Source organism: Aspergillus bombycis, assembly GCF_001792695.1.
Source record: "Aspergillus bombycis strain NRRL26010 chromosome Unknown contig00207, whole genome shotgun sequence".
NCBI lineage: Eukaryota > Fungi > Ascomycota > Eurotiomycetes > Eurotiales > Aspergillaceae > Aspergillus > Aspergillus bombycis.
Genome location: NW_019170209.1, coordinates 1 through 26,829, shown reverse-complemented (window position 1 = coordinate 26,829; position 26,829 = coordinate 1). Strand labels below are relative to the sequence as shown.

The following is a 26,829-nucleotide window of genomic DNA, read 5'->3' as shown; positions in this document are numbered from 1 at the left end:
GTTTAATGAGTTTGCATGTATTATTGCACTGTGCCAGTCGAATTAATGCTTCCTCTAGTCAATACACATAATGAAACATCGAATATCCATACAGCATCATCGAAACATTATCTAAACCATACAATTCTGAACAGCCCACAAATAAGGACGGTAATTAATGCACATAGTCAGGGTTCCGTACCTCAACATAGATAAGCAAACAAAGGATAGTAAAACAAGTCACACGAATAACACTACAGATATGTACAGCGCACCAGCGTCTGCGTATCAACATCGAAACCCATCACAACTTGAACATCCTCGGGTCTCGGAACACAACCTCATCCAACCACCACGCAATGATCTCATTGACCTCTCCTGGTTTCTCCCATAGCGCCCAATGAGAGGTATTGATCTGCTTGAAGGTCATATGGGGTATAGTCCTGGTCATTCCCCTGCCAAGATGTGCCGGAAGAGCCGTATCGCGGAGGGCTTGGATGAAGAGCACCGGAGCAGTGATGTGTTTGTTAAGGATGGCGAGTTCCTCTCTGTAATTGATTTCCCGGGTTCGGTACCAGTTAACTAAGTGCGCTTGTTAGTCGTTTTTAACTTTAACTCAATTGACGAATACAAGGGGTAGCGTACATGGACCATGGAAGCCGTTCCTCGAGAACTCCTCCGCATAGTATTCAAGTTCCTGGAAACTCTATCAGCATAACCGACCCTAAGTTTATTGGTGGAGAGATACAATGGCAATAACCTACTTCCTCGCTCAACAACTCTGAGGGGAGTACACGTGCCAACTTATCGGGCAGAATGCCCAGCTCTGCATCAAACGCCATTTCGTTTTCGGGGGTCCGCCCGCCGTACATGGCGGAGAGGAATCTCTTGATATCTTCTTTGGTCTGAACATATTTATCCAGTTCTCCACTGATAAACTGTAGCTGGTAATAGAAATGAGGCGCTATCCTTTCTACCATGTCTTTAAGGCGAAAGTATCGCCTCGTTGGCGCGGCGTATGGTACACAGACGGTGATGATGTGTGTTACTAGTTCTGGATGCCAGAGGGCTACACGGTATGCGAGAGCGGCGCCCCTATGTACATCGAGACTTAGCAACTTTGACGTCGATGTCTAGACCGACAATTGAGGCCCAAGGAGCAACATGAACATACCAATCATGTCCGGCGACAATGATTTTAGAAATTCCAAGCTGGAAGGCGAGTTCTTTGATGTCATTGGCGCACCTCTTGTGAGAATAATGATGAGGATCCTCTGGGGCTTCCTGTTTACCCGCATTGTTAGCATTGTTGTATTGTCAATATACCGGTAGATCCCCGGCAATTGGCGTTCTGGTGCGTACCGTCCTCCCGTATCCTAGGCAGTCTGGCGCAATGACCCTCAGACCCATATCCGTCAACATGGGAATCTGATACCGCCACCCCATTGACAGGTCTGGGAAGCCATGAAGCTAAAAACCATGAATTAGCCTTTGACTGTTTTTCTTTGCCTTTTGCGTTATTTGCAAAGATAATTCATGATTCCGGTGTCCCACGCACAAGAAAGATAGTCGCTCTATATACGCCCGTATCAGGCTCACTGTAGAGATAACCTGCGGGAACATATATCATCAGCTCATATACCCCCCATCAACTCACAAAGTCTAGAGAATCGTATATTCAGGGGCACAAGAACTTCAGGCTCTCATCTCCAGCCCAGATTCACGACCCTGGAAAAATGAAATCTGCATACCATATGTCTTGCCGTTAACATCAGCGAAACGGCGCTCGACTCGGAGATCGTCGGTTACATGGATCTTATCAACGATCATGATTGCAACGCAAGGGCTGGAAATTGTACAGCTTCACGGGTTAATGCAAGGTAAATAAATAGCGAAACCCGTGAAAAGCAGAAGGAAAATTTCTGGGTCAGGTCTTCCTGCGCATACCGACTTTTTCTTTTATTTATAGAGCTGTATGGAGACCCCGCCAGCTGTCTGTCACGTGAACCAGTGCTGATGTATGGAAAAATGAGGCTACAGGCTAAGGATTGGGCACTAGTATTATTAAATGTTGAGAGAATCTTGGAAGACTAGTTTGCTGGAAGGCGTTGTCAACCGGTATATAAGAATGTGATTTGTAGTGATCTTCAGAGCCAATGCCGCTAAGTTGTTGACTTCGCCGGATAATCCATAGCCTCGGTTGTGCCCGTTAATGTACGATTCCTTAGATGCAGGAGACACCTCCCAATGATAGCTCACATACATACATAAAAGTCGGTGTTAGGGGAAAAAAATTTAACATAAATAAAAAATTGAGAACCAACGAAAAAGAATTGGTATCGACTAGCATTTAGTAAATCACTGTATCCTCCTTATCCTCGACAACCTCGCCACCGTCGTCGTCAGCCCCTCGATGAACGTCTGCATGGTCATTATTGATAGACATGTTATTATTAATAGTAGCCGTAGCATCGGACGGAGCTGCTTCAGGGTCTCTGTTGTGGTTAGTCTCAGCACCCGCCGTGTCGGTCTCACGGGTTGCATCCTTGTCCTCTTTATGTTCTGCTTCGGGTTCAGGGGCCTGGTCATGGTTGTCTTCTTGTGCAACCTCGTCTTGTTTCTTCGAAGACTCCTCTTCATGGGATGGATAACGCGCCTCGAATTCTGCGACCTCTCGAGCAACAGTGGCTTCTGCTTCCTCAACCTGTTCACGTATGATCGCTTCATCTCCGGACTGAAGCTGCCATGGCTTATAGTACTGTAGATATACTGTTAGTTAAGTCCGGGGTCGTAGCTAAGGCAGGTAGGCATACTAATACAGGCTCAGTTTTTGTCTTGAGGAAATGAGACATTGCCAGTAGATTCGAGTGTCGCGTGCGCAACTGTAAGTTATAATCCGCTTGTCAGCCCTAAACCAAAAAGCAGATGAATATCCCGATCCAAGAAACCTACCGATTCCTCTTCATAGAGTCTCTGCTCCTTCTTCCGGGTAGCGACCCGTTCCTCCCGTCTCTTCTTCTTCAACTCGTCGTACTCTTCATCCTGTAACTTAAGCTTATCCTGTTGCCTCCGTTCAATATCCGCACGCCGCTTCTGAGCCGCCGAGTTCGAGCTCTGCGAAAGCGTCCCCAGTAAAGCACCGAATAGACGTTGTCCACGCTTGCGTTCCTCCTCGCGTCCACCTCGGCCGGGCCTCCGTTCTGGTTTGCGTTCCGCTCCATCTGGGGAAGATTGTTTGCGCTCCGCAGGTGATCGATCGCCCGTGTGCTCTTCTTGTGAGCTAAGGCGACGACGTTTGCTCTCCGAGTCGGCTTCTGCAACGGAATTTCTTCGCTTCAAACCAGCATCTGGGGATGGGGGAAGGTTGTCCTGTTCGGGCAGTATAACTGCCGAGGCCAGTGTCCTACTCATATACGCTGTCAGCAGCTGTCTCGGAGCTGTATCAAGTTGACCGCTTACCCTTCAGCCATATCTGTCTTTCAAAGTAGTCAAACACGCCTCGACACAAACACACTAATATAGGTGGGGAATAACAAGTGGGTGGTATCGACTATCGATAATACGATAAGTATGAAATAGACGGTGTAGACAACATGCAGTAAAGTTGACTCCTCAGATCTGCAGAATCGATCCTCTTGAAAACTACTCGGTATCGCGATATGAACGGCGGGCCTCCCGTGTCCTGTCTACGCACGGACCACATTCCTGATATGGAGCGCAAGTTCCGCATGGAAACTTCTTCCCTTTCCTCCGTCTTCTCCAACACCTTCGCTCAGGTTCATAACTCCCTCTGTCCTACAACACTTACTAGGGCATTTGTCAATCATTATAATTGAGACTTTCATTTAGCGAAGAACTTTTTTCACTCGGAGTTTTCTCTATTCCCTGTTGTTAGCCATTTCACTTGAGCTTCTGTTGCCTTTGTCTCGCCTTCTGAAGTCACCATGTCTCGCCATCACCCCGATCTCGTTATGTGCCGCAAGCAGCCGGGTATCTCCATCGGCCGACTGTGCGACAAGTGTGATGGTAAATGTCCCGTGTGCGATTCCTACGTGCGCCCCACGACTCTCGTTCGAATCTGCGATGAGTGCTCGTTTGGTAACTACCAGAACAAGTGCATCGTCTGCGGTGGTGAAGGAATCAGTGATGCTTTCTACTGCTTTGAATGTACGCGATTAGAGAAGGATCGAGACGGGTGTCCAAAGATTATAAACCTGGGAAGTTCAAGGACGGACTTATTCTACCAAAAGAAAAGTTTTCGAAATCATTGACCCCGCGCGATGGTCACTTTCACCGCTTGTCGGTCTTGTTCGGTTCGAGTCTATGGCGGAAACGACTATTCCGCGTTCTACATTCCTGCCCTTTGCTAGAGCGATAAGCCAAGGATTCCGCTGTCTCGGGCAACTCCAAAAGATAACTTAATTACAGAAGAAGAGAGATGATGGAGAAATAGCAATCTAGGAGGCTGGAAGATAGCACCCTCTACCTGCCGGGTCTTCTCGGTCTTGCGAATCCACGGTTTAGTCCGTCGTTTTGTGGCGGGCTCACTTCCTCCTGCAGTCTGTCGCCTGTGATCTCGTCTGGTGAAGATGCTTCGATCTGCACACTCATCGTTAAAATTGCCCCAATCAAACATCTGCTTACGACATGAACTCGTACCTTTTTAGAAATCTTCAGACCTTGGTCTTCGGCCAGTTGGAGGGCGTACATTCGGGAACTAGCATATAGCATACGCTCCTTGATCGACGAACCCGACGGGCAAGTATAGACGAAGATCACCACGTCAGTATCGGGATAATGATAAAATGTATAACGTGGTGAAGATGAGGAGATGTGAGACTCGACCGAGTTAGGGATAGTCCCGTTCTCTACCCCAGCAAGGACGAATGTCTCCCTTGGAATATCAATGGCCTGTATTTAGGGGAAAGTAGAGTTAGCACTCAATCAAAACCTTCAACAAGTCGGAAATTCTTCGCCCTCCACATCAACTTACCAGCTGCACCAAGTCGCCCGGCTGGAGACTTCCCAGAGCATTTTTTGCCTCGTCATCCACAGGCATCTTGTACTGCATGCTAGATGGTGCTCCGATACCACCATTTCTTCTAGCAAAGGAACCCCCGATTCCGATGTCCCTACCGGGGGTGCCACTTCTCGCCTCATCCTCGGCTCTCCGGACGGCTTCCAACTCCCGCTCTTTCTCGCCCATGAGCTCCTCGCGCTGAGAACGGCTCTTGCTAGAGCCGTTCTTCTCTGCATCTCTTTCCTTCCACGCATCCTGACCCACAATCTCATCCTCTTCAGTCGCGAAGATAGTCGAGGCAAACTTCTCGCTGCCTAGTTCCCTAACCAGCGTTGCACGGGTAGAAGCGAAAAGGGTCTTGGCGCGCACCGGAGCATTGGAGGGGATGTAGGTCAATGCGATAAGAGACGAAGACCCAGACTCCGGACGGCGAAGAAGAAGATAGATGGGGGTTTTCGGCTGGAGGACGGAGGAGAGCTGAGAGAGAGAGGGGTAGAAAGCACCCGGAGAGGAGAAGGGGATCGGCGAAGGGAGTCAGACTCTCAGTGGTGATGTTCACCGGGAGGCAGAAGATCGATGAGTCCGAGACGAAGTTATTGAAGGCATCATGTAGCTCCGAGGAGACTAATCAATATAATGGTTGTTAGTGTTTCCTGTGCATAGTTCGGTCCAGTAGAGAGCCGCGGGGCACGCTTTATAGTGACCGTAGAATGCAGACCCTGCATTATGGCTGCTTACCCGAGATTCCTGACTGCATTTTCAACGAACACCCGCCGTAGCCTGGTCTCTTGTGTAGATATGACTTGTCAACCGGGCTGCGGTGTTTGTTGTCTCTGGAGACTGCTGAGGGGAAGTCAGAAGCGGTGTGCTTGGACAAGTGGGGTCTTAGCGTTGGCCTTCGTTTCAAGGTCCTTCGGAATGTTTACGCCGACATTTACCTACTATCCTATTTTCTAAACAACTGGTCTTAACTCAACCGATTCAAGGCAACTTGGTCCTGAATTTGTTTGATATCTTCACTAATGGAACATAGGAAAAGGTATAACAACAAAACTAACAGAAAAAAAAGAAAAGAAAAGAACTATGTACAGTCCACGCTATAAGATCAAATCTAAACGGCCGTCAAGAAGCCTAGAAGATAACGACAAAATCATATGTACTGATGATGCAGAGATCGCATTGCAATCGAAAACGCCACCATGCTCATGGTATCAAATGCTTTCGAGAACACGCAGCGGCCACTCCCTCCAGTGGTGCCAAATCTACTCTTCAAAGCTGCCTCCCACGAAGGCCCAGTTGGATTTTTCCAGCTTGCCCTTGAGGAATTCGTACACGGTGAAGGTGACGGCCTGACCAGGAGCCACTCTCATCACACGAGGCGTAATACCCTTGTAGAAAGCGCGTGCACCTTCTTGCTTGAACATATCGTTGGCGATGGCCATAATGCGTGACACAGCTGATTGGCCGGGCTCAGCACGGGTTTTTTGCAGCCTCGTCTTGATTGTGTCGATGGGGGCGTTGGAGAAGGGACCGACGGCACCGGAGATCAAACCGATCACGGTCGTCTGGTAAGATGGGAGTTGAGCATCGGCGTACTCTGGCTGCCATCTTTGGAGCGCAGCCTTCAGCTCGCTGTATGCAGTGAAGTTGGCGGCCTGGTTTGTTCCCTGTCGGAGGGCTGTCAGGGAGACACCACGGTAAAGAGCGCTGAACCCTTCTTCCTTAATCACGGTGAAAAGTGCATGCGGGGCACTGCGGTACTTAGGGGCATCGAGAGGGTCGGCCAAACTGTGATACTGCGCTTGCAAACGAATCTTGACGACTTCCATAGGGTTGACGACTGCCACAGCTTCGGTGACACCAGCAGATAGACCGGCTGTTTGAATGAGACTGGTCAGTTTCCCAGGCAATAGAACACGAGGTAATGTGCAAAAACCTACCAAGGAAAGTTGCTTTGCTTGTGACATGTCCCGTCTCCTTATCCGCAAGCATTTGCTTGTACCACTCATAGGAGGTGAAACGGATAGCCATCTTCGGAACAATACCTCCCAGGACAGCTCCCAGACCCTTGTAGAGACCCAGAGCGGTCTCCTTCTTCACAATCTCAGCGCCAGTGGCAACAAACCCGCGGGGTTTTACACCCGGGGCTCTGGCGCGCCGCGAAAGCTGCATCCGGACCTTAACGGTATCTAACCATGACGGTGAGCCATTGCCTCCGAAGAAATCTTGAATTGGGTATTCCCGTACCTAGAGGATGACATACGAGCGCCTCCATCATTCCGGCGCCGCCACCAGCTGTTTCACAGGTTAGCACGTGCGACCTTCGGGTTGGACAAAATGAGCCTTACCGATCAAGTTCACGGCCGCAGAGGGCGGCTTCTTGCTATTGCCATTGCCATTGCCTTGCGCACTCTTCGTCGACATGGTGGGCGACTGTGTTTGTGCAATTATTGAATTGTTATCGAGTCAATTGAAGTGCGATGCCCTTCCAATGAGGAAGTATAGTTGTCTAGGTCAATGCGACGGTATGGGGAGAACAACGGCACGCGAAAGGGAAAGGAATTGAAGATAAAGGAGGTCGAGAGGAAGATGACTCAATCGTCAATCGAGCGCCAGGGATGACTTTTTTTTCTTAATTAAAGAAAAGAATATCGACGATATCGGACCTTCACAGGGCGACCTTAAAATACGGGGAGATACGGAAGTATAGCTACGACGTCCCTCGGCACAACTGACACAGGGTATTTAAATCGGTGGATAGGGAAAGGGGGCACACTCTGGGGTTAAAGGATTTAGAAATAATAATAGATAATTTTCGGGAATGGGGGATCATTAAACGGGCTCGGGTTAAGTGGCGGCTTTCTTTTTTAGACTTCCTGTTACAGCGAACCGGCCGTGGAGGAAGCTCTGACGGGGAAGCGGAGGTAAGCTCTCTGGACGAGCGGATGATAGCCGCGATTCAACCGAATCACCACGAAGCCCAAGCAACAAGGTTATTTGAATAGAAGCGGGATTAAGTTACAGTCAGTCTCCAAGCCTTCGTGGGCTATTTTCTATATATGCTTTCTTTTCCACGTCTCCCGCTGGCCGTGTCCTCTACAAAGCCAGCCAGCCAGACATCTACCGTACGTACCGTATCTCATCCCGAGGCATCGGGATAATAACTCGAAGCCACTTCTTCCGCAGTTCGCTGTCAAGCCAAGTGCGGTTCCCCCAGAGTGTGACCTCATCACCCAGCACCAATGACATGACGGAACCAACCCTAATGTTTTCAGCCAGTCAGTTCTTCACATGCTGAACGAGACATTCTGGCCACTGACAATCAAGCTGCCGTCGTCACCTGGGCAGGATCAGTGACTTAAGTGTGCCCTTTGGCTCTAGAAATGCTTGTGATTGATACCCTACCAGTACTACTAGTACCACTGCCACTACTAGGAGTAAGACAACCTGGGGTTGGCGTCTCGCTCTGGCTAACCCCCATTGTCACGGGAGATGTCGGGCCAAGACAAGAGCTTCGTTCAGCCGAGGCTTTTGCCTTTCTTAGTCCTTATCCGACGGCACTCCTACTCTGTGACTCTCTACCCCAAAATACCAAGAATTAAAGTCGAACTGCATTAGTGAACTGGCCGATCAGGAGGGGTACGTATCTTTCAGTTTACCACTCCAGCTGGCTTCAAAGATAAGATTTTCTTGCTTCTTCTGGATCTCTTCTTTGGGGGTAAAATGGAGGCGGCTGTAGATTTATTTCTTCAGCCCTGTCGCGGTATATGTTTTATCCCCGCCTCCTGACTATTTACCCCTTGCCATCTATCATCTATACGAATTTGTTCGATCTACGGACCCAAGACTTTCACGTTTCAGGGTCGACAAAATATTGTCCATACAGCTTTCACATGAAAGCTGAATGCATAGTAGCATATGATTACTCTGCATCGCTAGTCCTCTTCATAGCACCCGTCGTCATGTATTATGGGAAGTGAATATGCACTGATAGCATACTGGAACGGAGCACTGTACCCGCTCCGTGTATACTTTTGACAATCCCTGCGATATGCAGTTCGTATTAGCTGCAGGATCAGGTTCGATCGGTGAACCGAAATGGGTAGCTAAAGGTGGTCACATCCCAGCTCAAGATAACATGGATTTGCAAGTATCATGTTCATAAATTGGTGAGCCTGAAAGCAGCGAAGTTTGGGAACCGCATCGAACCAGGCAGCTATACATTCACTGTCGCACTGTGAAAAGCAGCCTGGAGCCATTTTTAAACCATCAGACATGAGAATGGCGGACCCTGATTGCAAGTTACTGGTGCCTCGCGCCGCTCGTAAAGTCAAGATTCGCAATGGAGACTCTTTATCATGATATCAGATTTTATACAACCCTTTAATTTATCTTCACAATAATCAACCTGCACACAAGGGCCAAATGCCACAATAAGAGGCTGGCTCTTCTTGATCAACCTAATATAAACTCAGACAGGCGATATGCATCCCTGTCTCTGCACACAACTACTAACCCAGTCCTGCATGCCTTATCTTCAAAACGAGCTAATGCGCAACCGACAATGACAAGACAGCCAGCACACACGGTCCGCGTCCAGCAGATCTCAAATGCAACCCTTCTCCTCATCCTATACCCATAGCTCCTCATCGGGATCGGCATCGTCTGCACCCTGGCCTACTAGGTGCTTCCCGAGTGTAGCCAAAACCGGCGGCGTAATCCGACCCGGACGTAGCATTCTCTACGGCACACTGGCGCCCGTCTTCCTCATCTTGCGGATGAGCCTCCCGCTCCATAAACCACTTCACTCACTGAACTGGCACTCAGGCTATCTCGGTTCTCGTCGGTCCGAGCATGTTCCTGGCCGTCGCCTACATTCTTCTCGCTGCTGATCAGCACGGGCTTCTTGATCGGGCCATATTGCCGAGATATATCCTCACGGCATGTAGCCCGACTATCGCCTTGAATGTAGTGATGACGAGGTCAGCTGATGGCATCAATGCAATGGCGCTAGCGGAGGTGTTGATTGCGAATTTACTAGGTGCGTTTGGCACAGCTGGCCCTCCTGTTGCTCTTTTGCCGGATACAGTTGAATTCGAGCCCTGGAGGTCCAGCGGGGATAATCTATCGGATATGCACAAGGATATGTTCAAGCAATTGGCTCTAAGCGTACTCATACACTTAGAATTGGATCATCTGTACCCACAATGGACATAGCCGCCCCAAACGGCGAGAGCTTCGGCGAAATACTCTCTTCTGAAGATCGTTCCGTACTATATGGTTGCTTCTGCTAGGCTGGTGCGCTGTTTATTTCCACACAGCAGATATTATATCGGATGTTGCATTTCCTACCAGATTTCTCAATTGATACATCCTGGGACTGCATTCTCCTCCTGTCTCGCAACAACGATATTGTAGACCATTTCGGATCAAAATGTCATATCCACCGTCATCCTCGATGTGGCTTTGTATGTCCTGCTCACTGGGGTTTGTTTATGTCTTTCCAGTCCGCCTGCGCTCCTGCGATCATGGGCTTGATAAAAGGTATATCTGTGGCCTGAGCGTAGAGTACGGGACTGGGAATCTCGTCGTACGCTATGTGGATGTCGGTCGACTTGTATGTTAAGGCGAGCACGTTTCCGGTTTCGTATACAGTTAAGTGGATTTGTGTTGCACATTGGTTTGTGAGTTTGTTCGGCGGTGGAGGGCTAAAGTGCGTGGGAAGAGGGGCCTTGGGAGTTGTGAGATCTGCTCTGGTAGGAAGTGACGAGTGCTGGTGACATGGATTTGAAGGGCGTGGGGGTAGATTCCGGTTGTTAGAGTAATACCTAGGAACATTAGGAAGGAAAAGTGGTAGGTCATTTTATTTCGATATATTTATTTCGATGTCGTGACTATTTTCCTAAAAGTCCTTTCCGAATCGTACGTAAGTCTTGTAGGTAAATTTACAAAGGAGAAGAAACAATCCTATATAACATCGGCGGAAAGATCCAGTCTAGGTTTCCACCAGACGCCCGCATGAACGCCCATGTCTAGCCTGTAAGGCAGCGACTATGGGAATAAAAGAAACTAAGAATGTGAACCTAAATGTAACTTACTTTCACACCCATTCCGACGGTTCCCTTGACTTTTTGCCATCCAGCTTCGGTTATTCTCCGGAGACGTTCCCGAACGCCCTGCCTGCTTAGGGCCACAAAGATCCCCAGCAGGAACAACAGCGTCCGGGCGAACGACATCGGGTTACCGGCGACCGTCTTCGAGATATATCGCAACAAGTTGCGTAGTACGTTTGCCAACGCTCGCGTTTGTCCGGGCCGGGATACAGGCTTCTCCGGTCTCTTCTTCGAACCAGTGGGCGAAAAAGCAGTTCGATTGGATGACGTACTTGCCTTACTACCGGATTGCTTCTCGCCCTTCCCTCTGCCTTTGGCACTTCCGTTCGGGTTGGTCTTTTCAATGCCGTAGTCCACCTCACTGTTATCACGGGTATGTCCCTTTTGAGAGTGCTGAGCCGCTGCGGCCTCTTCCTCTGCCCTTTGGCGTTCCGCTTCCTGTATCTCTCTCTCTAGCTGGGCGTCCTTCTCCCGCTGAAGCGCTGCAGCGCGCAGTTCGCCCTGCTCCCTCTCTTCCTTAAGCCCATCGAGAGTTTGCAAAAACATCTCTTTTCGCTCTTCATCAAGGACCTCACTAAAGTTGATGAATTCACTCGCATAGTCCCACTCTTCGTTCCTAGGGAGAACATGGAGAGTAAAAAGCTCAATTATTCTAACCCGAGACGTCAAATCCCTCGGCGTGTCGGTGCCGCCATTAACTCGGGCCTTAGATTGTTGATTAGGAGAGTTCTGCAAATGCTCGGCAATGTCCAGATTTGGTTGACCATATGATGAAAGATAGTGCTCGAGTCGCTGCTGGTTGAGCTGCTGGGAAGGAGAATGATTCAATAGCAATGTTGCTCTGCCCATAGTCAGTCAGAATAGAACCAGCAATAGACCAGGATAAGGATTACTGACAAATTATATACGACTTCGGCATCGACCGAGCCCTCGCGGCCTTTATAACCCGTTTGAACAACCGTCTCCCAGATTTCGCCCTCGCGTACTTTGGTGGAAATAGCCTTCCACTCTTTCTGGCCGAACGTTGCTTTTCCTTCCTCGGGTCCCAAGTCAAGTATCGCGCTCAGCAGTGTGATGTATAAATTCCAAACTTTGATCCTCACCGAAGCTTGAGCCATAGCAATCGGCGGTAGCGACTCGTTACCGTTGGCATATTGGTCGTCATTTGCCTGACTCGGTACGAGGATGGGTTCAAGAGTGGTTAGAGTTTCTTGTAGGCGACGAGTTAAAAAGAGCTGAGAAGCTTTCTTGTAGGTTTTTGAGCAGATCTTTGAAGGCGAAAGGGACGATGCGGAGGTCGAGAGTTGCGACTGCGAGGCCGACACGGAATCTCGGCGGCCATTGTTTCACCGCCAGCGGAGGATGCGATAGATGATTAATGTGGGGGTATGTGGTTCGCGTAGTGGTTACAATATATGCAGTGAAGATTTGAAGGCACAATTCACGCTCAATTGTATCTCAGGGGTGGTTGGGATGCAGCTAACAGGAGGACGTGACTTGACACTAACTTTCAGGTTGGACGGGTTGCAAGTCGGGGTTCCTTTTCCCTCGGCTCAATCTGATGTGGCCGAATCTGGGGTCTGATGTCACGGGACGGTGGATCTGCGCTGACATACAACGATCGGGAATTAACTATCCTATCTAAGTGCGAGGTTTAGGTGAACTACAGGCTGGTTATTCTCACATTGTACTAGCCTGAGCTATATATACAAGGAACAGGAATATCACAGCTCCATTGGAGAAATGAATTGAGATTCACATTACTAACTATACTCTGGCCCACTTCACATGAAAGATACAACCCGATCTGCATATTAATGCGTTCATATACAATTCAGCGAACATTATCATTGCTACCTATTGAACTAACTATTTTGCCCCGATTCTAGCATACTCATTTCGGTCCAGTTCTTGTGTTCAAAAGTCTACCGTGACGATACGAGATGGATATCACGCCTAAGACTTTCCCCTTCTTCCTTCCCAGGATACTGGATGACCTAGCGTCGTGCAGTTTCGTTTCTATAGACTTTGAATTTTCTGGGATTGCGTGCTCTTCAAATGGGCCAAATAGAAAAACGTCTACGCTACAAGAGCGCTATGCGGAAGTCAAAGAATCAGCCGATAAGTATCGAATAGTGCAAATTGGTCTGACAGTTTGTCATGAAGACGCCGAGTCAGGTAAGAGATGCCCGTCGTCGAGGATTGAGTTAGAGGTATTGATGGTCATGATTACAGGAACCTACATTCTAAAACCCTATAACCTATACCTGAACCCGATAATCGACCGTAGATTAGAGGTTGGGAGGGACATGTGTTTCCAAAGCAGCGGTATGCCTTCAAGTTTCATACCTGCGAGATAATGGAACTAAGATCTATTAAAGCCGTTGAGTTTCTCTTGGAGAATAAGTTCTGTTTGAATTCTCTTTATAATGATGGTGTTCACTATTTGTCACGAGAAGAGGAGACAATAGCCATAGCCAGGGCTGCTGAGAGGTATGGTCGTACCTCTGTGCGAAAAGTGATCGACGTTAAGGAGACAGAACATGACTCTCTGGCGTTTCTGGAAGCAGTGCGACATCTTGTTGATGACTGGCTTGCGCTTAGAGAGGTAGACTACCTTTTATTCTATTGCTGTGCTCCCCAATTAAATGTCGCTAGGCTCGTGAGGCTTATCTCAACATACCCCCGCCAAAACGCTACACTGCGTCTCAAAAGCCTAAGTTCATGCCATCGGTCTTGAACAATTTTCAAAAGAGGCTTGTTCATCAGTTAATAGAGGTCGAATACCCGTCTCTAGTGACTATCAGTAGGCCTGCTTTCATTCAAGTCATCGACTATGACGAAGACCGCGAGAAGGCTATCCGTGAACAGAGGATGACTCGGGCGAAAGAGCGAGTCTGGAAGCAGACTGGATTTAGATGGATTGTGGAGGCGTTATCCGGTGGCGATCTCTCGCATCTTGATCCGTTTTGTTTTGGGAGCATAATGAGCAGCTCAACAACCGTGGAACCACAGGTCTCACTACACGAGTTCTCTGACCAATTGCAGCAGCGCTTGAAAACTCACCGGCCTGTGCTGGTAGGACATAACCTTTTCACGGATGTGGTATACCTTTATCGCTGCTTTTTTGGACTACTTCCGGATAAGTTGGAAGAATTCCAAGCAATAGCTCATGAGATGTTTCCAATTTTGATGGATACAAAATACATCGCTACGCACGATTGTGGTTCCATCACCCCCAAATCGTCTTTGAGCGAGATTAACGATAACCTTTTCCATATAAAGACCCCGAAAATATGTGCGGAAACTGCCCCGTCTTGGATTGTTGTTGCGTTGAGCTAATTCTTGACCAGGTGTACATGACCAGCATTCCAAGTACAACAGCCAGAAAATTGACCACGAGGCAGGCTATGACAGCCTGCTTACAGCTCAAATATTCATCAAGCTCTCCGCTCAGCTTCGTGACGGAGGCATCTCCAAGCTCCCGGAGCCGGTAGAATTGAAAGGTCAGTCGGGTACTACGGGTTTGAACACTACGACCTTGGCTGTCCCAGAAAGCCTGAAGGGCACTGTAGAGAAGGAATCGGAAACGAGAAAGGAGGCGCTCAGGACACCGACGAGCACCCAGCTTGGCACGAGATTTGATGCGCTTGATGTTGAAGAGATTAAAGATCAAGTTGAAAGCATGGCGCTCAAATCGCGTAAATCCAGCAGATCCGTCGATATCACGCGTAAAGTCGCCAATGGAGAACTAATACCACGGCAAGACGCAGAGTTTTGGAAAGTCTACGGTAATAAGCTGCGTGTTTTTGGAACAGATGAAAGAGTCTGGAATGTCGCCTAAGAATCACCGTCCAGCCACACATTGCCTGATTTGTAACCAGCACTCTCACTAGGATAATTATCTTTACATTACCAAGTATCCAATCATGATCTACCGGCAGATCCCCTCACAGGTGATGGAGAACAGAATCACTCTGCCATAATCTACAATAGTTCGCAAAACCCCAAGCAAACAGTGTAGTAATGCCAGGGGATGTATGCAGCATCTATCTAACAGTACACCTTGATTTTGAAGAAGGTACCGCTAGCGAAATCAGCCGCAAATAAGTACTCACTCTGAGCACCGGTAAATGATCGACTGGTCGTGGAGAATCTAAACACAGTGACGATAAGGAAAAGGTGCTGTGAAGAAGAAAAGAAAGTAAGAGGAACAACGGGAAAATTTAAAGGAAGAAAAATGGCGGGTCACCTGAGAGTCTAACCTCCCCGGGTTTAGTGTTTCCGATGCTCTCTCAGCGGACAGGTGACCGCCAACTTTTCTCGCAATATCGGCATCGGACTGTTGACAAGCACGTCAGTATCCAGCAAACACAGTCGGCAAGATGTCGTCGGGATCCAATGGTGCCAGGCGCATAGCGTCTGTTTTGCGTACGTCCTTTGTCGATACACCAATGGCCAATCATACGCCGTACTGACTCTGTTTAGGGCCCTCGATTGCCGACCCCAAAGTGTGCAGAAGCTGTCAAGAGACCCTTGTTCGCCGCAGTTATTCCTCGACCGCTGCACAGCCTTCTTCAGAAACTACCTCTACCGCTACAACTCCCTTCCCCGTCGTGAAGCCCGTCTACACCATCAATGCCGGCGTGGCCCTATCCCGCCCCCCTCAGATTACCCGCGACCTCTCACAATTTGAGAAAGCATACTATTTCTACCAGAAGCGACTGAACGAGCGTTTGGCGCTTCCATTCACCAAATACTTTTACTTTAAGCGAGGAACGCCAGCGGACGAAGACTGGAAGCGTAAAATCCGGGAGCGCCAGACGCCTGCGCGTGACATCGGCAAGTACAATGCGTACTCGAAGGACGCCTGGAACGATGAACTTCTCGTGGGAGCCGTCGAGGCCGAACCGGAGCATCAGGTGGAGATGCTTGTGCAGGATGCGGAAGCCACAGTCAATGCTACCTCCCAAGACACCAGCAAGAAGGAGGAGATCCCCAGGCCATTCCCCCGAGCAACGGAGGCGGATCAGAAGAACGATCAGAGAAGCCTGAACCGGGCCCTTCAGAGGACACTCTATCTTTTGGTTCAGACTAAGGAGGGGTACTGGAAGCTCCCCAGCTCTCCAGTGGAGCAGGATGAAACTCTTCGACTGGTGAGTGCACCGCAGATTACCTAGCCCTGTGCCCCTTCCCTTTGCACTATATTGGGCGTAATACTGACATGTCTTGTAACGTACAGGCTGCTGAACGTACTCTTGCGCAAGCCGCCGGCGTTAATATGAACACCTGGATGGTGGGCTTCCACCCCGTTGGCCACCACGTCTACAACTTCAAATATCCGAGGGCGGACAAGGCCAATGGCACGGAGCATCTGGGCGAGAAGACTTTCTTCATGAAGGCTCGAATTATGGCTGGACAGGCTGATCTGGTCGCCAACACGCAGAATCTCCAGGACTTCAAGTGGCTGACCAAGGAGGAGATTGCACCCTTTGTGCTGCCACAGTACTACAGCAACATCAAGAACATGTTGGCTGAGCGGTAAATAGTTGGTTAAGTGGGGTGTACGGCTTGCTAGGTATCTTGTCTGAGAATGATCAGATCCTGTGCTGGGATGTGGAAGGAGTGTACTGATAGAACTGAGCGATTCGATCCAGTGGGAAGTGCCTATGCCCGAGATGGGCCAGAACTGCATATATATTGTATGTCATGTATAACTAGCTTTTGAATTTACCATATCATTATTCGCAAATCCTTCAACCGTTCTTTGATTTACAGTATCAACAGAGCCCAAAACACCATGCAACCTAGTTTAATCCATACCCAATATGAACAAGGCAGTATAAACGACGTCATAAACAACCCAACAGAACAGCAAATCAACTAACGACCCAAACTTGTCCTTCAACTACTTCAGATTAAACTTCTGTCCCTGTACAATGGGCTGATCCTTCTTAGACTTCCCAGCCATACTCTTGCCGCACATCGGACAAGCTAAGTTATCAATTAGCAACCCCCCACCAGTTTACCATTAGGACAAGAATGAGACAAGAATAACAAGGAAGAAACGAACCATTCTTCTGATAAGCACACCGCTGACAAAACTTCCTCCCCTGTTCCGTCTTCGTCTTACAGCTCTCACAAGCAGATGAATAAGCCGCATAAGGATTCTTAGCCTTGGAGCTAAGCAACTTGCTCTATAGCAATTTACCATGTCAGCCGACCCCATCCCCTCAAACACTCTACCCAAACTCAACCCCCGCCAATCCCATTTTAATAAAGAAACGAAGGTGGAAAAGCATACCTTCCCAACACCCGTATTCCCTAGCGTCGGCTTAGACTTACTGCCTTCTCCACCGCCACCTCCCACCGAGGTCGATGGCGAACCATAGTACATCTCACTTTTGCGTTTGACGCCGGGAGTAGCAAGCTCGGTGGATTTGAGTTTCTTTTGGCATTTTGAGCAGACCATTTCCCTTCTTTTTTTTTTATCTTTCTTTTTGGATTTCCGGGTTGTGTTTAGGGTTGTTCTTGATGATGGGATTGCGTCTTGTTGTTAGTATGAAATCGTATCTAGGTATTCCTCTTTGGGGTTGGAGTTGCATCAAGCGCCAAGGCCCTAGTACTAGTAGTACTAGGGCATGACGCATTTACTGCCTTCTAAATCAGGCATCAATAGTCGAAGGATGTACATAATTTCGTACCAATAAATACAGTATCACTAGGGCAGGAATATATCGGTCTTCCGACGGGGTTGTTTATCTTATGGTGTATGCTTATCTACTCCGTATGTGTTAATGAGGGAACTAGGGAGTGCTTTGGCTGCTATCGCAAACAGGATAACCCGCAATATCCGCGGGCCTCGTGGGTTTGGGGGTTAGCATTGCATTGAACCCCAAGAGATGAGGGTCTCGGTAAGGTGGTTTGGTTCTAATTGTGTTGGTGGATGGGCCGAAGGAGCCTAGAGGACTCGTGTGTAGGATATTTCCTGTTAGATATATGCTGGCACCAATGATATGGCCGAGTCTATAGAGATTCGAGCCCTTACTAGGAGTGACCTACTAGTATGTGATTAGTTTGGGGCCTAAAAACTGGGTATTTGTCATTAAGGAACAAAGAAATACCTTAATAAAGGAGCAAGACGTACACGATGGCTGGTAGCTGTGTTTGTCCAATAATGTGCCCAGAACAATATATAAATATAGTTGGCCAACATTGAAATGATGGAGCATGTACAATGGTTTTTCATTGAATACTCTGGTTCTGGTTTTGGTGAGCAATGACAATGCCAGGCTGTGTGGAACAGTTGTTAGGTCGCACTGTAGGAAGTTGATTAGGCTGTAAACGCTTTCCTCAGTCTTATCTCGAAGGCTCGGGCAAGAGATAGTATATTGTTACTTGAACCGGGACCAACGCCGTAATTCGCATGCATATAAGCACTTGGTAGGGCTTGGGACAAGCATTACAACGCGTACTATTTGTAGAGATTATGTGCGGAGAATTTGCCCAATTTTGCTTTCTTTTTCCTTTACTGCTTACTATATGTTGACATTATCGATAAATTGTCTTTGCACTTGGCGAGCTAAGGCACGGCTACAGGGTGTTCCGTATGATTTTCGCACTCGTGTCATAGTGCAGTCATAAGCTGAACTATGGAGTATAAAAGGTTTGCCGAGATCAAAGTTTTGAACAGAAGGGCTGAAGAGCTGAAGAAGGTGGATTCGTATGTAGGATGGCATGGATCGCGTATACTGCTGATCCACCGGCTACCTGCGCCCGACACAGCCCCGATCCACAAAGCCGAGACTTGAAAAGTACCAAGGTTAAACATAAAAGGAAAAGAAAAGAAAAAAGCAAAACAAAACTGAAGAGATCGACATTGACCCCGGATATAATGCAATGCTCATGGGAAGTTAAAGTTGCTTCTATGAACCGCACTGCATTTTTATTTTTGTTGATGCTTTGAGTTAGAGCAGTTGGAGTTTTTGTATGAAAAACCCCAGCCCTAATTAGGATTCTTACAAAAGCAAACATTCTGGCATATTGGTCCTGCCCTGTATATAATCACATTAACTTAGGCCTATATGCAGTATTTTCCCCGACGGTATTTCAATCAACAAACAATCAACAAGCCTGAGTAGGGAGTAATCGATTGAATGGGCAATGTCTGATGATGAGGGACGAAGTTATTTCTAAAAGACTATTGCTAGCTGATAGGCTACAAAAGTTGATGTAAGAGGTTGTTGAATGAAAGAGGGCTTTTTGGTGATATTCCCACTGATTCTTATTGACCCCAACGCCCTATTGTAACATTCTCCTAAGTCGTGGTAACATCAATAAATTGAAGGAGGGTATACGAGATGGGGAGGCACTGGGATTAGGTTATCTCTTTCTATGAGCCTATCGCCGTTCAAGAATTTTGTCAAGATGGTGGTCAGGAAACACCCGACATAATGACCACATTCTGTGAAGTGTGCCCGCATTCGCATGATGCTAGGTTCCTTGGTCTAGACGAGTCTCTAGAAGCTCACGCAATCGAGATCCATGTATTTGGCATTATATCGCTGAATGCTGGTGCTGGAAGCCGAAAGACACTCAAATACACGAGCCAAGAAATATGTATTGGAAACTGGATTGTGTAGTTATATTGAATAATATGAGTTAAGATTCAGTACAGTCCGTATATTACCCTGGAACCAAGTTTCCTACGGTATATATATGATTCATTCTCGAGTTGGGTGGCATACTAATTATGTATCCACAAGTTGGATAATAGGAATTCGATCAGGACGCGATTTAACTCAGAAACATACAGAAACAAGCTATAGTGCTTCATTTGGATTTTTAATAGCAATCATCTTTACTATGCAAGTAACCATAATTCTGTTGGATAGGTATGTGCGTCTGTAGGTTTGGCCCGGAGAGTGTCCAACAACCCCAACTCTTGGGGATTTCTTATACGAGAGACGCACAACCGGTTGACAAAATAGGCAGGTCTGAGGAATTTCTATAGATAGATATCTCAAGAGAAGGAGTTGAAAAAAAAAAACATCAATGCGTCCATTCACAAGGGACTACTAAGTATGGCGCAGTTGCCTATCGCGCATTGTGAGTGGAGTGGCAAACAGGGCAATTAAATAAACACTTTTTCCCACACCACTTGCAACAACACTAAAAGTACTACGTTCTTTAACTCTCATCCACCGCGGACCTTCCGTCCATTCTCCATTTTCCTTTCAGCTCCCTTGTGAGCTCTCTGCTGAATCCCCAGAACTAGCCACAAGCGTCGGGCCAATACGTCTCGGACTATTCTGACTTATTTTCCCTTTCGGCCTCTGTTTCAGCTGCTTTGGACCAACATTATCCCCCACAACTCACCACTTGCGTGGCCTGCTTGTCTCCCAATGATGCAGCATCTGACCCGCCACTCTTGAACTGGTCTGCAGCCCATCCGCTGCAGAACTGAACCTGAAAAGCAAATCTCGCCAAAAAATCCAATCATGATTTCTACGCACAGAGGGCAGAAGTTTAATTAAAAAAATAATATTATTTTTTTAAGAAAAGGGAAAGGGAAAGGAAAACCGGGAAGAAGGAAGCAAAAAAGAAACGTTCGAATAACATGGTTCGAGGAGTGTCCAGCACCTCGGAACCGTCAGAGTAATGAGGACATGTTCCAGCAGAGTGGTTCTTCTCCCGTTGGACATTTCTACTGCTTGGCTATTTTTCCGCCCTGATTTAGGGGGGCAAAGTTGTCTTCGCCCCGACTCTATAAATCAGCCCCCATGGCTCGATTGCCACGAATAGTCCCAAGCCTTTGAGATCCGACCTTGCATGTTACCGGCAACTTTAGTGATTGTGACTCGATATACCCGTGTCACTCTGTGGCTTGGATGTTTGGTTTCTCATTCCCCATTGGAGCCTTTCCCTTGAGGCCGATCTATGCGCGGCTTTGCGATCGAAACACCATATCTGGCTTTCAACAACATTCTTACTCTCTTTCTCAATTGACGTCTAAAAGCTTGTGTTTGCTGTTTGACCTTTCTTTCTCTCCTTTTATATTTATATTTTATGTTTGGAAAACCCGTCGCTTTAATTTTGCATCGTCGCCCAGTCTAGACTTGACCCGTTCTTGTTTCCTGGCTGTGCACCTGGGGGACTTACTCAATCCATACTAGGGCCCTGAAAAGTGCCAGGTTGGACGTGGATTCTTGAAGGCCACAACTCCCTTGCTTCTGGTTTTGGAGCACCATCATTCGCACCTTACTTATCGATAATCTCCCTCTTCCTCTCCTTTCTACTTTTACTCTCACTCGAGCCCAATTTTCTATGCTTACGCTGCTGAAAAATCCGAAAACCGCGTGTGCAGCTTGTCGACAACTCAGAAGCTGACCTTAGAGAATTAGGGGTAAGGCAGAAGAGGCAGGAATTTATCCTTGTTTTCTGGTTATTTCTTTCCGAGAGAAGTGAGCAACAGGATTAAATTGATTCCCACCAAAAAGGAAGAAGGAACGAGAATTCCCCTTGGTGAACCGACTGGTTCGGTTGGTCCCTAAGAAACAATATGCCTCCAGCCAGCTCGTCATTCACGGCGTTGAATTTGCCAGAAACATTTTCTCTCCCACAATGCATGGAATATTTCACCCTTACCGCTGGTCCCAATACCGACCTCTGGCGAAAGCCCCCAAATGGCGATACATCCACAGCACCCATTGTATTCACGTCACTGCGAAATCCATTCATACTCGCAGAGGTGACCGTTAGTGCGGACTGGGAAATGGAATGGGATCAAGGTGGTTTGGTAATTTTTGCCGGAGCCGCACCGCAATCCTGCTCGTCCGGAAGCGCCCCATTGGACTCCGGAACGCGATCGAGTCGTTCGGGATACCCCCAGATCGCACGACCGTGCAAATGGGTTAAAGCGGGTATGGAGTTTAGCTCGGGCACTGTCAACGTCTCTTCGGTCAGTGCAACTGCGGATGGAGCCGATTGGTGTCTTTCACCGCTCAGCCTCCCCGACAGCGGGCCATCAGCCGTGCAGTCGCTGCGCATCAAATTAGAGCGGATCGGCAACTCCCTATGGATCTGGTACCAGATTCCATCCGCTGTTCCCTATGCCCTGAGCCCGAGCGCAGTGAGCAGCACGTGGAAGAAACTACGGGAGGTGACATGGTTCTTCTACGGCGTGGAGGACAAGTTTATCCATGTGGGAGTTTACGCGAGTCGGCCGAATAACATATCTCGCAACAGTACCATGTGGGAGATGATGAACGGTCCGGTCTTGAGTGAGTCCGCAGTAGGCTCTCAGGATTCTTTGGTGGTTGAGTTCGAAGATCTAGAGATATACTAACGACGCTTGGCCCTTTACGCCCGATGTTATACCATCTGTGTTCCTCCCTTTGGGATTTAATCAGCGCAGTGACGACCCACGAATGGCTTATGAGCCCACGACTCCATGTTTGGCGCCGCTGGTTGGGCCCAACATGTTGAGTCACGTTTTGTTTCCCCCCCCTTGATTTACCATAATTGTCTTGAGAATATAATGTCAAGCATACAGAGGAGCATGATGAGCGTACCGGTGTTTTCCTGTCATTCAGTTCTTCGAGACACTTTGATCGAGCGTTTTTCATATATAGCGTTCCCTTTGAGATTGAATTCCAAACACTTGTCTGATCTCTTTTTTAGTATCACTTGATTGGACTCCAAAAACTCTGATGACAGACTCGTTACCCCTGGGGATGAGTCAAAGTAAGAATCTGTGACAAAGATCATGGACCATAGCTAATTTGTTGAACATGCATGATCTGCAGCGGGGTTCATGAGATAGCGTTGATTTTCGTTGGAGAATGACAATTTGAGCCCAGGGTGAGGCAAAGGGCAGGAAAGTTCAGTCGTTTATACTTCGGCCGACGATCACTAGGCACTAAACCCAAGTGAGTATCCAGCGCAGAAGGATAAAGTTACGTTCATTAATAAACACCATCCTCGGAATAAAGTTGGTTAGGCTGCAATGGGACTGAACAGAGCTCACAGCACTGCATTGTCACGGGGTTTTCCATTATTGGCTGGTAGTCGGTCGCAAGGGTATATCATAAATTCATTGCCTCTTGGGTTACACCGCAGGGAAATAATTACCGAGGGATATCTTGTTCCACGGCTCTGGAAGCAGTGGATGCTCCACTGAGTCACCCAAGGGATGGGGGCTGGAACCGCAACGAAGAAAAGACAACAATGGCATTCGCAATTGGTATACCTGATTTCCATGACATCAGATTTGGTATGGGAAAGTGGACGACTCGCAATGACTTGGAGTTTTTACTAGTTCCCGGCATATTCGGACAGGTAAGATTGGTAGGGGGTATCAACCATTTCTTGATGAAGCCGAGGGATTGTGATCGAAAACAAAGAAGGAAGGGAAAGCAGAGAGGAGTCCAATCTCGATGTCCCGCCTTAGCGCTGCAGATGTAATTTAAAATGCATCGCCCCGGGTTGCGCATGGAGTATCCAGGCGGACAAGAATCGGTAGATCTTTGGAGGATTGGACCATGCCGTCGTATTTCCAATCCCTTCCGAGAGGATGATATGATTTCCGCAGTTTATAGTGAGCTGAGTGGAGTCCGTAGCGGAGGGCAACTAAACCGGATGGAGTAGGGGTAATGGTGCCATGACTGCACTATGAGTCTAGTCAGTATAGTTCTCCACTGTTTTTTTCTCCCCTACTCGGCGTACACGATCCGGCGAGCAGGATTTTAATTTTTATTTGCTCTTCTCATGAAAATTTCCCTCATCAGCCGACTGGAGGATGATCTGATTCCGGCCAATGTGCACAACATCCGTTATCGTTGCATACTCCGGAGAATGGCGCTGTATATCACCAAGTCAATCACTGGCTGGATAGTAATTACCCACTACTCAATCAGTTTAAGAAACATATTTTATGCTGTCCCCGTGATTGGCGCCGCCCACTCACCGCATTTTCCAGTCGGTAACCAGTGACGTACAGAGACGATGGGATCACGCAGCCATCGAAGATCTGCAGATAATTTAATGCGTCCCCCTCCATGCGAACCGTCCGGAGGAGGGAGTAAGCAATGTATCTAGGTTTGTCTATCTTCAACCTGACTCAATTGCTGATATCTACAGTTTCATTCAGAGTGGTTTCTACATTTTCATATCACTTCTTCATGATTCGAGTGCTGTTCTTTTTCTCGTCCTTGTAAACACTTCTGTCTCTTGTCTCAAGACCACCCCCCTCAAAGCTTATATTGTATATATATGTGGCATAGATAACGAAATTAAAAAAGAAAAAGCAAAACAATCACAGACGGGTGAAATCAGTATCACTGTGACAACTACTTCGCTGCCCCGCCAAACTAATCCCTAAGTTAACGGCCTTTCGGCCACTAGCGGGAGTTCAGTCCCTCCATCAGTCGACCTCACTAACCATCTTAGTCCGGAATTCTCCCTCCTCCATCACTTGAGTGGGGACCCTTCTGTTTTTTTCTTTTTTCTTTTTTTTTTCTTTTCCGTTTTTTTTTTTTAATGTTACCCATGATTGACTCTGTCTTTCTCCTTTCTCCTCTCCTTTCTCTCTTCTCCCCTCCTCAACTCATTAATCACCTTACTACTACTATACAAACTCCATCCCAATTGTGAGTTTGGTTTGATCATCAATCAAACTCATACAACTTGATCTGACCAATCCCACCTCCATCGCCCCTCCAAAGTTTCACCTCCCTTGCCTCTCGCAACCCTATTACCCTATCCCATTGTCCGGGAGGCCTATTCTCTTTTCGTTCCTCGTTCCTGTTTTTTTTCTTTTTTGTATATTATTCCATCGATTTACTCGATATCCCTGTTGTTGTGTAATTGTTCCTTAAAGCCTCTTTTGCGCTCTGATCTGTTGTTTGATACTTAACGACTGTTACGACCTTGACGATCATAACAATGGTGGAATCCATTGCTGAGACTGTTACTATCTCCGTCCGTCGTCCGACTGATACCCCTACCATCTTCGTCGCCGGTACCTTCTCGGAACCGCAATGGGAGCCATTGGAGCTGAACGTTAAGACGATAGAGGTTGAATCGGAACTAGACCCGGGCCTCTACTCGACCGAGTACCTTTTCTTCCGGGATTTCAAGCTGGCTCCGGGGCAATACCAGTACAGATTCCGAGAAGGCGCGACTGGATCCTGGTTTCACGATGAGTCTGTAAAAAACGGTAAGTTCGAAACGGCTTCAGCAACTTGTTCAAGGTAACTATCTCGGGAATAACGACATGACTAACTAATCCTTTGGGACCATAGCTTCGGGAACTGAGGGCCTGGTCAACAATTACCTTACCGTCAAGCCTGCGGCCGAGCCGGAGACTCCCATCCAAAATGGTGCCAGTGATAAGGCGGAGGAGAGCACAAAAGAACCCGAGACAGAAGCTTCGACACATGTTGAGCCAGTAACGAATGGCGTCCACAAGTCGAATGGTGTCAACAGAGTCGCTGATCACGAAGCCCCTGTGGCTGACCAGTCTCCTGCCGAGGATCAGAAGACCGCCCAAGTCCTTGAAAAACCTATTGAGGCTGATGTCAAAGCAGAGACTGAGCCAGAGCCGAAGGAGGTTCTTTCTAATGGCACCAAGGGGCCTGAAGTCAATGGAACCGAACCTGCTGCGCAGCCCGTGGCCGAGGAGAAGTCGGAGCCGGTGGTAGAGAAGCCCGAGGAGAAGGTGGCTGAATCTCAGCCCGTGGCGGAGAAGGAAGACACCGAAAAGAAGGCTGAAGAAGGTGCAGCCATCCCTGCTCAGGAGGAGGGGACGCCGGTTGTGAACGGCGATGTTAACGTTGAAACTGAGAAGCAATCGGAGGAATCCCAGCCGCAGAAGGTTGCCGAAGAAGTAGCAGCTAAGCCCGAGGAGCCTGTTGCTGAGATGTCCGCACCCGAAGTCACGGCTGAGGAACCCCCCGCTCAAGAATCGACCCCCGAGAAGCCCACCATCACCGAAACTACTGCAACTGAAGCCATCACGGAGCAGCCCGTCGCCGAAGCGCAACCGACTGCGGAGGTGGAGGCCCCCGCCACAGAGCCCGCCGAGACAAAACAGATGGAAGTTGCTTCTGAGGACCCCGCCAAGGAAGAGCTAACCGCTGAAGAACTTAAGGAAGCTCCCTCCACGGAAGAGCCAGTGACAGAATCTGTTAAGGAGGAGACGGCATCGGACCAGCCCAAAGAGTCAGTCTCCGAGAAGTCCTCTGCCGAAGAGCCAGTTAAAGAAGAGACCACCGAAGAACTGAGGGAGACATCCGCCAACGAGAAGCCAGCTGAGAAGCTCGACGAGTCGGATAAGGCTCCTGTTCAAGAGGAGACGGCGGCGGAAGAGCCTAAGGAGACGACCAAAGAACTCGTCAAGGAAGAGACAACCCCTGAAAAGTCGGAAGAAGCGCCCGCCTCTGAAGCGGCCGTGACTGAGGAGCCCGCTGTCGAAGAACCGGTCGAGGAGAAGGCTGCGCCGGAAGACCCTAAGGACACTTCCACCGCTGAGCCAGCCGTTGCTGAAGAGCCAGTTAAGGAGACCGTGAAGGAAGAACCCGTCCCTGAAAAGTCCGAGGAACCTGCCACCCCTGAACCAGTCGCTGCTGAAGAATCAGTTAAGGAGACCGCTAAGGAAGAGCCGGTCTCTGAGAAGTCCGAGGAACCTGCCACCCCTGAACCAGTCGTTGCTGAAGA

The 26,829-nt window shown here is 48.3% G+C and overlaps 10 protein-coding genes across 10 annotated transcripts; 4 read left to right on the top strand and 6 right to left on the bottom strand.

Annotated features, from left to right (window-relative positions):
- Positions 1–283: 283 nt before the first annotated feature.
- Positions 284–1,809, bottom strand: ABOM_011897 (alpha/beta fold hydrolase; the record flags this gene model as incomplete). Its single annotated transcript, XM_022539025.1, has 7 exons — positions 284–561; positions 625–676; positions 744–1,074; positions 1,154–1,263; positions 1,342–1,449; positions 1,538–1,590; positions 1,731–1,809. The coding sequence occupies 7 exons, from the start codon at positions 1,807–1,809 to the stop codon at positions 284–286; spliced, it is 1,011 nt and encodes a 336-aa protein (XP_022383141.1).
- A 520-nt stretch (positions 1,810–2,329) lies between these two features.
- On the bottom strand, positions 2,330–3,449 carry ABOM_011896 (pinin family protein; the record flags this gene model as incomplete). Its single annotated transcript, XM_022539024.1, has 4 exons — positions 2,330–2,737; positions 2,793–2,861; positions 2,932–3,382; positions 3,439–3,449. 4 exons carry the CDS (start codon positions 3,447–3,449, stop codon positions 2,330–2,332), a joined length of 939 nt encoding a protein of 312 aa, XP_022383140.1.
- A 1,012-nt stretch (positions 3,450–4,461) lies between these two features.
- Positions 4,462–5,756, bottom strand: ABOM_011895 (twinfilin; the record flags this gene model as incomplete). Its single annotated transcript, XM_022539023.1, has 5 exons — positions 4,462–4,578; positions 4,639–4,890; positions 4,973–5,476; positions 5,559–5,623; positions 5,738–5,756. 5 exons carry the CDS (start codon positions 5,754–5,756, stop codon positions 4,462–4,464), a joined length of 957 nt encoding a protein of 318 aa, XP_022383146.1.
- Positions 5,757–6,261: 505 nt separating this feature from the next.
- Positions 6,262–7,423, bottom strand: ABOM_011894 (putative succinate:fumarate antiporter (Acr1); the record flags this gene model as incomplete). The annotated part of the gene is made up of 4 exons (XM_022539022.1): positions 6,262–6,875; positions 6,940–7,188; positions 7,247–7,294; positions 7,348–7,423. 4 exons carry the CDS (start codon positions 7,421–7,423, stop codon positions 6,262–6,264), a joined length of 987 nt encoding a protein of 328 aa, XP_022383142.1.
- A 2,430-nt stretch (positions 7,424–9,853) lies between these two features.
- On the top strand, positions 9,854–10,216 carry ABOM_011893 (uncharacterized protein; the record flags this gene model as incomplete). Its single annotated transcript, XM_022539021.1, has 1 exon — positions 9,854–10,216. One exon carries the CDS (start codon positions 9,854–9,856, stop codon positions 10,214–10,216), a length of 363 nt encoding a protein of 120 aa, XP_022383147.1.
- Positions 10,217–11,082: 866 nt separating this feature from the next.
- On the bottom strand, positions 11,083–12,230 carry pex26 (the record flags this gene model as incomplete). Its single annotated transcript, XM_022539020.1, has 2 exons — positions 11,083–11,919; positions 12,006–12,230. 2 exons carry the CDS (start codon positions 12,228–12,230, stop codon positions 11,083–11,085), a joined length of 1,062 nt encoding a protein of 353 aa, XP_022383143.1.
- Positions 12,231–13,331: 1,101 nt separating this feature from the next.
- ABOM_011891 (mitochondrial 54S ribosomal mL46 domain-containing protein) lies at positions 13,332–16,657 on the top strand (the record flags this gene model as incomplete). Its single annotated transcript, XM_022539019.1, has 7 exons — positions 13,332–13,440; positions 13,494–13,720; positions 13,771–14,410; positions 14,466–14,938; positions 15,474–15,543; positions 15,601–16,268; positions 16,355–16,657. 7 exons carry the CDS (start codon positions 13,332–13,334, stop codon positions 16,655–16,657), a joined length of 2,490 nt encoding a protein of 829 aa, XP_022383144.1.
- Positions 16,658–17,020: 363 nt separating this feature from the next.
- On the bottom strand, positions 17,021–17,584 carry ABOM_011890 (cysteine-rich PDZ-binding protein; the record flags this gene model as incomplete). The annotated part of the gene is made up of 3 exons (XM_022539018.1): positions 17,021–17,106; positions 17,186–17,309; positions 17,417–17,584. 3 exons carry the CDS (start codon positions 17,582–17,584, stop codon positions 17,021–17,023), a joined length of 378 nt encoding a protein of 125 aa, XP_022383148.1.
- A 4,089-nt stretch (positions 17,585–21,673) lies between these two features.
- On the top strand, positions 21,674–22,459 carry ABOM_011889 (uncharacterized protein; the record flags this gene model as incomplete). Its single annotated transcript, XM_022539017.1, has 1 exon — positions 21,674–22,459. The coding sequence occupies one exon, from the start codon at positions 21,674–21,676 to the stop codon at positions 22,457–22,459; it is 786 nt and encodes a 261-aa protein (XP_022383145.1).
- Positions 22,460–25,056: 2,597 nt separating this feature from the next.
- ABOM_011888 (uncharacterized protein) lies at positions 25,057–26,818 on the top strand (the record flags this gene model as incomplete). Its single annotated transcript, XM_022539016.1, has 2 exons — positions 25,057–25,330; positions 25,416–26,818. Coding segments are annotated over 2 exons (1,677 nt in total), but the record flags the coding sequence as incomplete, so codon positions are not given.
- Between the last annotated feature and the right edge of the window lie 11 nt (positions 26,819–26,829).